General features: G+C 41.5%; 1 protein-coding gene across 2 annotated transcripts in view; it reads left to right on the top strand.

Annotated features, from left to right (window-relative positions):
* Positions 1–15,324, top strand: part of Neos (nuclear receptor coactivator protein neosin) — a 72,604-nt gene that overhangs the window by 40,676 nt on the left and 16,604 nt on the right. The window contains exons 7-8 of one of the 2 annotated variants that reach the window (XM_045759805.2): positions 1,260–1,292; positions 10,631–10,830. In XM_045759805.2, coding sequence (XP_045615761.1) covers positions 1,260–1,292; positions 10,631–10,830 — 233 coding nt within the window. The remainder of the gene's footprint in view (positions 1–1,259; positions 1,293–10,630; positions 10,831–15,324) is intronic. The other variant, XM_045759806.2, reaches the window with a different exon arrangement.

Below are 15,324 nucleotides of genomic sequence, written 5' to 3'. Positions count from 1 at the left end.
CATTAGTCCAGGAGAAGTTAAAGCCTCTAGTGCACTCCCCCTTATGATTCTATCTTGATGGTTGCTTCATATTTTGAGGACCTCCTTTAAGTGTGAAAGGCTAATGAAATACATCTTCAAGATAAAGTAAGAAGCAAGCAATCTGGTTTTGATATCAGGGACAGTGCCTTAAATTTATCAAGGTTACCCCTATTAAGGTTATTAAGACTACTCAGTAGCTCGGTCGACAGAGCTTGGGCCTCACACACGTGGGGTCCACGGTTTGAGTCTCCTAGAGCCCAGGGGCCAGATTCACGAAAGCACTTACGCAAGCACTTACGAACCTGTACATCTTTTCTCAATCTTTGGCAGCTTTGTTTCCAATTATTAAACAGCTGATGAGCTCCGAAGCACTAGAAGGCTGTTTATAACAATAACAACAGTTGAATGGGAAGTTTTCATGCTTGCAAACTGTTTAATAAATGTAACCAAAGTCGTCAAAGATTGAGGAAAGATGTACACGTTCGTAAGTGCTTGCGTAAGTTCTTTCGTGAATCTGGCCCCAGGTGACTGGAATGTTACTCCTCTTGGTGGCTTCATAGAGATGGAAAATGTTTGCTATTGATCCTGATATGAAGAGTGAGGTGCAGAAGATGGCAACACAGGAGCACAATGGAAGTTGAACAGCAATAGGCCTGTTCATCAAAGTGAAGTGAACTCTAGTGAAAAAGAATTAGATGCAGTAATTTTATTTTTTCAGATCGGCAGCTCACATTTTACCTGAAATATTGAAAGAACGTGAATAGTTTGAGGATTCTGTGAAGAAATAATTTGTATGTATGCTTACAAAGTACATACAGGAGGATTTATTAGATTTATTAAGCTATGCTAACTATTTATTACCTCAGCAATGTGAACTTCATCTGTGTTGTTAAATATATATATTATGACTTGCTATTATCTACCTGGCTAGAAAGCATATACAGTACTGTAATTGTGTTACATAATTCATTCTTGTAGATAAATACTTCCTTTATTTTCAAAGGCCTACATACTAATTTTCTCATTAGTATTTTCAAATTAAAGAAGTGATCTATATACATTTTGCCTCATTTAACATTCATAATGCCCCCAATTGTATTTGTCTATGGGGTTTTCCCCCAAGAGTACATTTTTAAAATCCTTACAATCTATCCTCATATGACTTATTTCACAAACTTGAAATAAGTGTGGCTGTTCTCTTTTGTATTCTGTCTAACCTTTGAATGTCTTTTTCTCAGGTATGGTGACCAGAACTACACTCCATATACCAGGTGTGGTTGTACGAATGCAATGTATAGCTAACGAATTGTGACTTTGGATTTATGTTTATAAGTCTAGCTATCTTTCTCAATACATTATTTGTCTTGAAGTTTCATTAATGCGGTGGTTACTTTTAGAGTTACTACCAATAATAATTTCCATATCCTTTACTTACGTCTTTACCTTTGCTAGTGGGCGGCTTCACCGAAATGTCTATCTTAGGTTAGAACATCATACTGTGTATAAGTAACTTTGATCTTCAGTTCCTTGCAACTGGCTTACCATGTGCCTTGATACTACTGTTTTGTATAGGTCTTGAGGCTGCTCCAGCATTCTGGCAAGGGTAACTCTACACTCCAGCTTATATTTGTGAGTTTTTGCAATTTTGAAGCTGAAAGCTAAACTTGAAGTTTTAAAAGGATATGTATTAAAGCACTAGGCTTTAATGATCTGGTGACACTTTCTCACGTTGAAGAAGTAGCAATAGGTCCCTCCAGTATTGTGGACAAACACTGCAAGTTAGGAATTTACATACTTAACCATAATAGGTTTTAACAATTATATCATCCTGGGTATTGGACTCGACAGTTGTAGGCACAAATTTTGTGAGTAAAAAATTAAAGCAGATGGTTTTTGTTGGGAATGATGTTATTTTATCCAAATTCCAATATTATTTCTGAGCAAGGTACCCTCGGTTGCTTCCTTGAGCTAAAGGCATAGATCCACCCGTGTCATTGCTAATACGTTAGGCCCTGAATGATTTTGTGGTCCACCAAACCAAGTATCTTTTTTTGAATGGTCTTGTCTTCCTTGTTCGGTGTCGAGAAACACAATTCTCCACTAAGAAAATATGTTGTTGTGATACCAAAGAATATAGCAAACCATTCTTCACCCACTTTGAATGATTGAGACCTCTGAGAGATAACTAATAATCATTATGAAACTATCTACCTAGGAATGCCTGCCTACTCTGACCAGCATCATGTAACAGCACCAGCTACTGGTGCTGTTACTGGGTCAGTATCCCAGTATTCTGGGTTAATCCAGATTCTGACCCAGTATTACTACTGGGTCAGAATCACTTGATGCCCAGCACCCACCATGTGACCCAAGATGCTCTGCTGTGGCTGATTCAGTCAAGTTGCTTGGTCATCCTCTAAGATTGAGTCTGCACAAGGGGTTACATGATTTAGTATTTGCTTCAATGGCATGATGCCCGATTGTTTTGGGTCTGTGAACTTTGGAGTTTGCTCCAGCTTCGTTTTTTGGTTTTGGTTTATTTCGTGACTACTCTTGCCTTTCAATGTCTTGTATGTGGTTATGAGCAAATAACAAATACATTTTTCTTGTGGCTGACCTTCCACTATGGGGGTATTGCTCAGGGTTTGGTTGATTTGATTGTGTGTCAGGGAAGTTATTTATCTAGTTGTCTCTGCCTGTCAGGACTTTGGAAATCTGGCCTGGTATGGAGCCCAATTCTATGTTGTGCAGTTTATTGTGGGGTGTGCTTCTATGTTTGGCAGGCACCCTTGCTGGTTCAATAACTTTTAAACCCACATTTTTTTCTTTTTTTTTTTTTACTTGGTAATGGTGCACTGCAATCCTGGCTAAGCCTACTTCCCACACTGGGGTTGAATGTTTCTAGGCCGTCCTATGTCTAGATGTTGAGTCTTATGTCCTCCTCTGCTTGTGCTTGAAATGGTGCTGGGATGTTGCTCCTTTTTCTGGTTTTACCTGGTGATTGGGGATTTCTCTGACTTCCTTGTCCACTACCCCAGCTTCATTCCACGATTGTATTCCCAAATCACTTTTGGGTGTTAGTCATGTTGGTGTCACTAACATGATTGGTCACTCCAACGTGGTTGGCAGGGGTTTTGAGGACCACTTTTCTTAAGGTATGGCACCAAGATATGGAGATTTACCCTGCCTTCCTTTATTTGGGAGAAGCTTGTTTACACCCACCCACGTTGGAGCCGGTCGGCCGAGCGGACAGCAAGCTGGAATTGTGATCCTGTGGTCCCAGGTTCGATCCCGGGCGCCGGCAAGAAACAATGGGCAGAGTTTCTTAAGCCCTATGCCCCTGTTACCAAGCAGTAAAATAGGTACCTGGGTGTTAGTCAGCTGTCACGGGCTGCTTCCTGGGCGTGGAGGCCTGATCGAGGACCGTGTCGCGGGGACACTAAAATGCCCCGAAATCATCTCAAGATAACCACAGGGCACCATCAATTGCTTGGGTAGGCTTCAGATTAAAGTTGGTCTCCATTTTTCCCTCTGAAGATTGCTTTGTATGATCATCAGGTGCCAGTTGTCCTCTTAGCATATGCATAGTTGCTTGAACTATGCTGCGTGGTTTACCCTCTGTGTCTTCTTTGGCTGAAGGTGATCTAATGCTTCCTGCTGTGATGGGTATTTTGGTAGTTCCAGGACCTTGCCTTGCGTGTCCCAGTGGTTTACCTTGCAGACTCTTCAAGGTTCAGTTCTATGGGTAGGGCCACTAATCTTCAACATAGTAACATGCTATTTTAACCATTTAGGAGTTGGCAGCTGATTGGATCGTGCTTCTGCAGATTCTCTTTTTTTTTCACAGGATGTGTCAATTCCATTACACTCAAAACAGTGTACCATTGTACCAGTGTAACAGTGTAACAGTGTACCATTCTCTGATTGTGCCATAGGCACAATCAGAGAACACTGTATAAACATCAGAGGTCCGCGGTTGTTCAACGTCCTCCCAGCAAGCATAAGAAATATTGCCGGAACAACCGTGGACATTTTCAAGAGGAAACTAGATTTATTCCTCCAAGGAGTGCCGGACCAACCGGGCTGTGGTGGGTATGTGGGCCTGCGGGCCGCTCCAAGCAACAGCCTGGTGGACCAAACTCTCACAAGTCAAGCCTGGCCTCGGGCCGGGCTTGGGGAGTAGAAGAACTCCCAGAACCCCATCAACCAGGTATTGGTCCCTGCTTACATCTTTTGCCGTGTCATCTTCAATTAAGAAAAACCTACTCTTTCCGGCTATACCATTAAAACTTTGAAAACCAAATTCATTGTAAAAATGCATCTTTTTGTGTCTGCATTATATGAAAGAAATTATGGTCCAGGAAACTGAATACTCTGGCCCTACGTGTTCCCTAGACAATAATATCATGTGTACAATCAGTAAGCGTAATCACTTAAGGTATTTGATTAGTGGTTTTGTCCATCTTCTTAATATTTATAATAGTGAAAAGAGCAGCTATTTCTATTAAGCCATGGAATACGAAACTAGGTCAAAGATAACTAAAAGCCAAGTCATAAATGTTGCCAGTTGTGTACCATTTCATCATGTGTATAGCCAATAAAAGAATCACCAAAGAATTTTGAAATACTAAAGTAAGAGGACTAAAGCTGAGATATCATGGAGGCCAGTAGCTGCCAGTGGTGGTGCTGCTGTTGGTGGTGAGCCATAACTAGGGAAGGGAGGGGGGGATTTAACCTAGTCTCTCAATGAATCATTTGCAGAGTCATTTGACTCTCTACGATCCTTGCAGTATTGCTTCATTTACTTTGTGGATGTTTGCTCAGTGAGGGTGATTGTAACATTACCCTGCTCCATATACCTTGAGAAGGGGGGCCAGGTTCTGGCTCTAGTCCCCAGTAGGCCACACAGGACTCCTTAATTAAGGTGATTTGACTTAGTAGGGGGTTATCTCAGTGAGCTAGCTTATGGCAACCACTTTTCTGCTCCTCCAGGAAAAGTGGTTTAGTGGCAAGCTCGGTAGCGATTTCATTTTCGTGTAGCCTGGGGGCTGAACCACCCTTTAAGAACCACCTGTTGTCATCTGCTTTTGGAGCCAGTTGCCATTAGTTTGTAAGGGAATATATCTTAAAAAATATTCTGCACAAAACAGTAAAACTGTTATTATACAACACTATGGTACATTGTCATTTGTCATTCGTGAAAGAAAAAGTGCATCAAATATGAGAAACATGGGTAAATGGTTGGCAAAACAAATGCTAGTTTCCAAGTGCATTTTTTATGCCTTAGTGAGGAGTGAAAAAAATAAGCGTTGAATGTAATGAAATGCCAATTTCTGGGTGAATCCTGGTGGCTTTCTGAGGCTAATATCTCTGATGTAGGTGCCATCAGTCACAGACTTCTCTAGCCTACCAGGGTCCCAGAGCCAGAACCTGGTCCCTTCATATCTTGAGATTATCTTGAGATGATTTCGGGGCTTTAGTGTCCCCGCGGCCCAGTCGTCGACCAGGCCTCCACTCCCAGGAAGCAGCCCGTGACAGCTGACTAACACCCAGGTACCTATTTTACTGCTAGGTAACAGGGGCATAGGGTGAAAGAAACTTTGCCCATTGTTTCTCGCCGGCGCCTGGGATCGAACCCAGGACCACAGGATCACAAGTCCAGTGTGCTGTCCGCTCGGCCGACCGGCTCATAGAGGCACAGGGTGCCATGGCATTTTTGTATTAAGTTATTCATTCATGCCACTAACGAGGATGGCACCTGGAAAGTCAGTGAGTCAAAACAAACCACAGCTGGCTGCCTTCAAGAAAACACCCATAGAAATCCCCAAACTATGCAAATAAATGATCGAAAATGTTATAAAATTAGTGCCCGCTTGTTTGCCTCCCCCTCCCCCTTGTGTAGGGGGAGGATACCCTATACTGCTGCTGCAAGGAAACCCACAGGGGAAACACCAACGCTCCAGCCACTTGAACGCCATAAAAAAAGCAATACACCCACATCAGAAACTCCAGACATGAAGAGCAGAGGAAAGATTCACACCAGCAAAGTTTGTTATCTTGAGGTGATTTCGGGGCTTAGCGTCTCCGCGGCCCAGTCCTCGACCCGGCCTCCTTTTTGTTACACACCCCCAGGAAACAGCCCATAGCAGCTGTCTAACTCCCAGGTACCTATTTACTGCTTGGTGAACAGTGCATCAGGGTGAAAGAAACCTTGCCTATTTGTTTCCGCCTTCACCGGGGATCGAACCCAGAACCTTGGGACTACGAATCCCGAGCACTGTCCACTCAGCTGTCGGGCCCCCTTTGCCGGACTGACACTCTGGGAGAGGCAGAGTCGTGGAAATATAATGGGAGTTTGGACATCTGGCAAGCAGCACCAGAAATCACAGCTGGGCTAGCTATCAAGGAGCCAGAAGGGTCACCTTCTCATAGGACTCCAACCGCACCAGGACCCAGAGCAACAGCTAGACTGGGGAAAAAGTGTTAAACACCCTCACCTCGACCAGTCCTGCTGAAAGGTATCTACCACATGGGCCACGCAGTCAGTCAGGGAATTGGCGACACCGAGACCAAGTCGACGCAAAGAGGTTCACATTAGGGCACACGAATGTCTCGCAGAGCCAGAGGAAGGTGGTGACATCGATGGTCCACTCTGTGGAGACTGGACAGAACCCAGTCAGACTGTCGACAAGAATATTGGACACATTCTAGAATTGATTCTAAAAGTGATCTTAACTATTGGGACTGATTAAAAGTTCTAAATCTGTATTCTCTAGAGTGCAGGAGAGAGAGAGATTCATAATAATCTACATGTGGAAGATAATAGAGGGGCTGGTTCCAAATCTGAACACAGAATGTGATGGTCTCATGTGATGAGACCATCACATGAGACCAGTAGGCATGGCAGGATGTGCAGAATACCCCCATTGAAAAGCAGAGGTGCAATAGGTATATACTAAGGGAGAACTATCAACATCAAGAGCCCAGGATTTTTCAACATTCCCACTATATACAAGGAGCATAACTGGCCGGCCTCTCACTGTTCAGGAGAGAACTCGACAAACACCTCCAAAGAATACCTGATCAACCAGGCAGTGATTCATATGTTAGGCTGCAAGCAGTCCTCCTGTCCAACAACTTGGTTGACCAGATGACCAACTGGGAGGCTGTTCGGAGACCCGACCATGGAGCTCTTGATTCCCGGAAGCTACACAAGGTAAGGTAGGTGGACCCAGGATATGAACAGCATGAAGAGCCAAATCCCGAGGACCCAGAAGAAGAGCCACACACACACACAGTGTCCAGCTCCAAAGAGGTAGGGACCAAAGCTAACCCTGCTAACTCTGCTTAACCCTGCCAAAGCTAACTCAGACTGTCTGGGAGGCCAAATAAGCCAGTCGTCGAGGTAGGTAGGTAGGCAAAAACCCCAACACTCGAGATGGAGACGGGTCACCGTGACCTGAGCCAAGCACAGGAAAATGTGCCGAGCCAGATTCAGGCCAAACAGGAGGACCCAGAAGCAGTGAGCTTGATACCCCACTGCAATCCTTTACCAGTCCCTGAACCTCAGATGTACTGTATGTGCAAAGAAGCATCCTGGAGGTCCAGGGAAATCATCCAAGCACCCAACTTGAGACCGAGTCAGACCTAGGACTCAATGGTCCTCCAGAAAGAGGGGCAAGGAATAAACCGAACCAACTGCAGAAGATTGAGAATCAGCCTTAGTCTTAGACCAAAGACCAAGACCACTATAACACAGAAAACCTCAAGCGAAGAGTGGTCGCTGCCTGATAAACTAGAGCATCATCAGGAGGGCTTGTGAGGAGAGTAACGTGATGGGAACACTCCCCGCACGACTTGGGTCTGAAGATGTCACAGACCCAACAGGCAGCATGGTGAAGGCAGAACGAATGAACATCACCACATAGCACTAATGATGTGCATCCTCCAAACTCGCATGTAGCAAGAGTGGGCTTGGGGAAATCTCAAAGGCTATCGAGTCCACAGGGGATTGCCAGGGCCTGAAGGTTGCACTCCAGACAGGACACCTAGGCACTTGTTCACTATGCCAGTACTCTCAAAAAGTGCTTTGTAAATTAACCCAAACTATCTATGATGGCTGGGAAAAATACCTTGGCACACTAAAGTACAGTTCACGTGACGCTCGGTGCATCCCAGCAGATAAGATGCTCCAACCAGGGAAAAGACAGAAGCTAAAAACCTCAGGCATATCCCAAGGCGACGGCCTCCACCAGCGAGGTGGACTTCTAAAGAAGCAGGAAGAAAACCTTGGTAATGCAATGGAAGCACTAGGGAGCGCCGCTCAGGGAAAGGAACCCTGACATGTATAGCTCCAACTGCATTAAATTGCAATTTCATAAAGATTAAATTCCTGACCCATGAACACAAATGTGCAAGTAACAGCCACCAAAACAAGAGACCTACCCCAAGAAAAACACTCAGCAGTGGCAGAACAACATCAGAGGAGAACTGATCGTGGAGTGGCCTGTGAGCCGTGGTCTGCCCCCTTCCTCTTCCCAAAGGTGGGGAAGGGTGGAGTAAACGAGCAGGCTATTTGTTTACATTGTTTGGGAAATTCTTTGACCATTTTCTAGTCTGCAGGTCTCTTAGGCAGCCAGCTGTGGTTTGTTTTGACTAGCTGACTTTCTGGGTACCTTCCTCGGTGATGGCATGAATGAATAACTTGATATGTAAGTGCCTCGGCTCCCTGTGCCTCTGTGGTGGGACCAGTCTGGCTGTGGGTTCCCAGTGGGTCAGAAAACTGTGACTGACAGCACCTACATCAGAGATGGTAGCTTCAGGGAGCCACAAGTGACTTCCCCACAGAAAATTATATTTACCTTGTCATAATGGCTCAGTATAAATTATAGTTATCAAAATGGCACAGGTTTCCCCAGTGTCAACAAACCATTGAGATGTCTTAGTTAACATAGCTTGATCACTAACTTATACTCTGATAGATTTCAACCATGTAGGCTATAGTTGTCTAATGTGAAAATATGGCTATTTATTTATTTTTTTAATTACAAGAAATTGTAATTTGCAATTTTGTTTCAAGTTTGGTGTAACTCATATGGTTCTCTCTCTTCCTGAAAATCTTCGTCTTTTTCTCTCACTTTTATTTTGTTTAATTATTGTAATCCAATAATGGGTTTACCAAGGAATCATTATAGTTAACAGACACTTGAGCCAACCCTAAACATTGTGAACACATGTCCGTCACACTTGAGACGCTTTGATATGAAAGATATAAATGGGGGAACTCCTCCTCGTCCTCCTCCTCCTGTTTAGATATGGAATATTTAAGTTAGGGTCTTTAACTATTTTTTGAGGACTCTATAAAGGCTTATAGTAATGATGAGGACCATCATACATATGTTGATGTAAAAGACAGTGAGACAGTAGAAATTGGTACTATTGAATTTGGACAAACCAGAAAAGTTGTTGTACTGATGTTGCAAAGAAAACTTAACCTAACTTATCCGTCCTAGGCCTATTACATGCTTTCTGAGGCCTAATATAGTACATACATGTGCTATACTAGGCTTAGGAATATTTAAGTTAGATTTATAACTATTTTTTGGGACTATAAAGTAAATAGTACCAAATTTGACTCTCTGATTGTCCATTACGTCTATGCATGTATGATGGTGCACAGTTATAAGCTATACAGTACTATGTAAACAAAGATTATTTACTCATTTTTAATAATTTTGTCCTTTTTTTCTTCAATATGTCAAATCATGATCATTTTTACTTACAAGCCAATAATGTAAATGGTTGTATAAAGTATATTATATCTCTTGTATGCATGCTGGGGTCTCTGGAATAAGTGTAATTTTTTTTACACACTTATTCTAATATAATTTAATGTTGGCAAAATGTGTTTGGTCCAGGAATATAACCTTGTATTTTTAGCCAGTGTCTACTGTATTCTTTGTATTTTTTATGAACTCATTTTCTAAATTAAACAAAAATATTGTTTCTCGGAGGATATCCAGATGTGGCTTAGGTGAATTCACTTATAGTTTTGATAAGACATTCTTTGTTATTGTCACTTGTTTTACTTGCCGTTTTCATTGTTATTGTCACTTTTTTACTAGCCGTTTTCACCACTTTTTTGACGTGCTGTTTTCATTTTTTCACTTGAATACTTCCTTTCATCATGCATAGGCAGTTTGCATTTATATTTTGAGTAGACAAACTAGGTAAAGACTTGTTGTGAAGTTTTTATGTGGCAATTAGGGGGATCCTTGTCTTTCCTGTCTCTATCTTAGAGTAAATGTAACTGGTGGAAAGAAGTTATACTGCAGCAATTCTCTGTAGGCACTTTAAACCATATCTGGTTGAGACATATGGCACCACACTTAAACAATCCAGATGTATGACCAGTTGATAATATTAGTTAAGATGCATGATTGCTCATTGGGGCAAAGTAGTTACTTGTATCTGTATAATATGAAAATTTTTCTTAATTCTTCTCCGTATAAATTAGCGTTGTAGAAGGTTAATATAAAGTGAATAATAGTTAAGGAAAAATGGTCTGAATAGAAAATTTACTGACATTTATCATTTTTCCATGTTACAGGGATTATGCAGAGAGCATTGAAGCACAATTGAAGGCATTAAATTTGATTGTGGACCTGTTATTTCCTCCTCCGGACATTGCTCCATCACAGGTGTTGGCGGATCTGAGCCAAAGAAGATGTCTTTATGCCATCTTTGTTACAGGAGATAACGAGAGCCACCGCTCCCTAACACTCAACATTCTTCATGGCACTCCTCAAGGTATGGCCACATGAGTAAACCACTTGCGTCACACCACCTTTTAAATGGAAAATAACTCGACCTTTTTCCTGTGAAACGGACGGAAAATGAAGTATCATATTCGGTAATAGTATTAATTATAATGTAGTAATACGGTAATTAGAGTGCACTCACGAGTTTGCTTACTTAGCTACATGTACTGTACTCGTACATTAATGTGGGAATACTTACAGCTGTAAGTAGTAAAGTTATTGCATCATCATTGCCGTGATGGTATGGCAGTAAAGCATCATTGCCACCATATTTCATATTTGTGGGCTGAGAAAGCATTTCTTGACAACAGCTCTCATATTTTTGAATTTTGTAAATATCTTGGTAAAAATTTAATTAGAATTTAAATCTGAAAGGTATCCATTCCATTCTTTAGAAATGCTATGGCGATCAGATGCGACTTAAATATTTCCCGGGTCCTTTGGCCAGGATTGTGCTTAATTTATTAACACTTTTGTCTGGCGGGGACGGAAATTGCGTCCATAAATAACACTTTGGATGTCCAGCAGGGATGCATGTTGCGTCCAATATTAAAATATTTGTTAAAATTCCATTTGATTTCCAATTATTATGGGACTAGTTTTAAAATGCGCGCCTTTAGATTGTGAACCATTTGATATCAGAATGAACGACATACACTAGCACAAAAATTTACATTAGAAAACTGAAAAGAGTATACACATGTTAGTGATTGCATGCTTACGGGTAACGCTCGGCCAATTTTCGGGTTTGCTGTGGGTGGCACACCGGGCTTTTTGACCTTATATGCATATATCCGATTTGAGAGTGGTCCAGGACGGACCAAAACGTCGTTGTCCCTTCACCTTCTAGTGTGTGGTCTGGTCAACTTACTTTAGCCACGTTATTGTGACTCATTGCCTGCACATGCATATATCCCTTTAGAGAATTGTATTATTATCTAATTATAGAGAATGCATATTTCGAGAAGGCTACATTTGTTTGCAAATTGCGAACAATTTGATAGCAAAATGAACAATGTAACACGAAAATTGCAGTGAAAAAACTGAAAGGAGTATATACATTTTAGTGCAGGTATTGTTGGTATGCAGATTGGTGCTTTCTCACTGGTAATGCCTAGCCAATTTTGGGGTGTCCTGCTGGAGGCACACTGGGCTTTTTGACTTTATATGCATATATTCATTTAGAGAATTCTATTGCGAACATTTTGATAGAAAAATGAAAAATGTAACATGAAAACTGACCTGAGAAAACTGTAAAACGTATGCACAGTTTAGTGTGGGCATGCGCTCACGGGAAACGCTCCACCCACCTTGGGGCGGGCTGGGGTGCACTCGCCGGGCCGCTCAGTGTGTTAATTTATTTCCTTGTCTGGCCAGACTCTCCACAATCAGGAGGTTATGATAATTATTATACTATAGTGAAGTGCTTATTTGAATGGTAACTTACCATATTTTTTCTGAATAAAAGGTAAATTTATTTACCTTTACTTTTACCATAAATCAGGATGTCACTAGCAATTTTAATGTTTCATGTACAGAAATGTGAAACATGCTTTATGTACAGACATACGCATACAGTATTGCTATATGCACATCCGGTATTTATTTATAGCAAGCAATGGTGCAGAGCACAACGCCCCACACTATCCTTAAACTGTGTCATGTTTGTTCTCACTCTTGTTTTGTCTTGTATGCAAAGCATTATATTGGACCTGGCTCACACTGCAACAGGTGGCATATAGTCAATATAGTGCCATAAACACTCCTTGTCAGAGATGGCTAAATAGATATGGCTTATGTACAATAGGCCTACATGTGTTGGGCCTTGAAGGGTCTGCCCAGCCAAGCAGAAACCATGTTGGTTCAGCTATTTTGCAATTATATCATTCTATCATATTCATCATATCTATCATCATCATATCTATCATATATCATTCTATCATATCATTATATCATTCTATCATTCAATATCATTCTATTGCTAATAACTGCACAATAGGTTCCAAAGTAAATTTGCATATTGTTGTTTTCACCCTAATATTCTGTAGCCTCTGTTTTATATGCATTCAGAATGGTGACATTAAACCGGTGGAAAATATAAAAAATTTTGTACCTACTTATGGGAGCCAGTCAGCCAAATGGACAGCACACTGGACTTGTGATCCTGTGGTCCCGGGTTCGATCCCGGGCGCCGGCGAGAAACAATGGGCAGAGTTTCTTTCACTCTATGCCCCTGTTACCTAGCAGTAAAATAGGTACCTGGGTGTTTGTCAGCTGTCATGGGCTGCTTCCTTGGGGTGGAGGCCTGGTCGAGGACCGGGCCGCGGGGACACTAAAGCCCCGAAATCATCTCAAGATAACCTCAAGATATACTCCCACCACTGTGACCACAATCCCTTAAATCACAATTACACTACTGTATTTATATCAGGTTTAGAACCATGATGCACAATAAATTTGGTCCATTTAGCAACACTGGCAGTTCTCTACACCTTGAGCATTGATGTAGGTAGCTATAGCATATACACCACGAATACTCGTACTCACACTACCGCTAGCATGTGAAACCACCATGAACATCACGGTCACTATTACCACATGTTCAGCAGAATGAAATATTGTGGTGTCAATATCATGTTGTTATCAGTAGACACCCCCACACACTCACTACTTCCCTTGCTGTTTGAGCAGCTTATTTCATATTCTGAGGGTTAATATTTAAGTGAACTACTTGTAATATATTCATCATCATTAAGATTTTCCAGGTCCTTCAAAGTCCATGCAAATTTGCATTGTATCAGTGGTCCCTAGTTTGGTTGCACTGTGTTTGCTGGCTGGAAGGTGGTGTGCCAGACATGTGCACATCTGTTTACTAAGGCCCTGGAAGGAAATAATACTTTTAAGATTTTTATTTATTCCGATATGACACAAGATCGCCACAGGTTCCAGTGGCAAATAATGACTATTGACTATCGACTCCTGGAGTTCATCACAAACTTTAACAAATCCAGAATATGTATCTGATTTTTGGAGGGGGTGCTTCGATAGGAAAATGAGCACTAGTGTTTTCATTATAAAGTTCGTAGGTTATGCTGTGTCTATGGAGGAGGTTAGTACAACAGTGAAGATGTTGAAATGTTGCAAGATTTGGTATTGATGAGGTTAGTGCTGAAATAATAATGCGGTGGAGAAAAGGAAATTCTGTAGGTGTGGAGAAGTTCACGAAGACTCTGGAAGATGGTTGGAAAACAGCAGGAGCCATACTGGTAGTTTAACACTTTCGTTCCTTAGGGACGGAGATGACGTCCACAAATAACTCTGCGGATGTTCCTTAGGGACGTAGGTGACGTCCAAAATTAAAATCCTTGAATAACAAGAGGTCACCACCAATTGAGCACAGATGGCCAGTGAATATGGCCTGGGCATGCATACTTGCAGAAAAGAAGTTACACTGCACTTGTAACAAGAGTACAAGTACAGGATGCAAATGCATGTGATCCTTGCTTGGATCACTCAGTATTCAGTATAGTAATATAGTACAGTGTTAGAAAACAAACACTTGTATTATTAATATTTATTACTTTACATTATAATTGTTAAAACGATAACAAACATTAAATTTTGGGTATGCCTCAACGGATTTTGTTTGGAATATTAAGGTGTCTGGGTAAAATGATCACCACATTCTATTATATCAAAGTTTGCCTGGCAGAAAATTCTTTCCGCTTCATCAAGGCATCTGTTATTGTATGAAGTCTCCTGAGACTTCACGGTATTGTGATACCAGCTGTATTTCAGAAAGGCTTCCAGGAACATGACTGGCAGGGAAATGTTGCTTAATTTAATAATCCCGAGAAAATAAATGCCTAGAGGGAAACATTACCATAAGTTGTAAATGAAATTTGAAGAACAAATTATGGGTATTGTACTTAAGTAGCCGTATATAGACGCTGTTCTTAGAACAATTTACAAACTTGGAAAATTTGCAACCCAAGGCTATTATTGTTATAGACAGTTTTGTAATACTGTACTTTGGGGCTCATAAATTGTATCATTAATATAAACAAAATCTGCCGTGATGGGAGGAAGGATGTACAGCCTCATATGTACACACTTAAGTGTTTGATGAATCTCAGCCCTGAGTCTTGGCGATGAAGGTAAGATGGGAAGATGACAGGTGACGTTCATCAGCGAAGATGCTAGAATAGTTAAAAAAATTTGCAGAAGTTAATTATGAAAGAAACTGAGGAATTTCACTGAAAAATTATAGTGATGTGTTGCCTTCCCAGTAACAGTACCCCTCTCCTTCCTTCTTCTTCCCTCTTCCTTCCTCCCTCACTCCTTGCCCCACTTCCTAGCCCTACTTCCTTCCCTTAATCTCTCTACCCTCTCCTGCCTCTGTTGAACAGTATAAGCCCATTTTATTTTTCAGGTATTTGTTGTCAGATTAATGTGGTTCAAATCTGTTGTCTGTTAATGGTTT

The sequence above is a fragment of the Procambarus clarkii genome, chromosome 64 (genome assembly GCF_040958095.1).
Source record: "Procambarus clarkii isolate CNS0578487 chromosome 64, FALCON_Pclarkii_2.0, whole genome shotgun sequence".
Classification (NCBI taxonomy): domain Eukaryota; kingdom Metazoa; phylum Arthropoda; class Malacostraca; order Decapoda; family Cambaridae; genus Procambarus; species Procambarus clarkii.
This window is presented reverse-complemented; position numbering and strand designations above follow the sequence as displayed.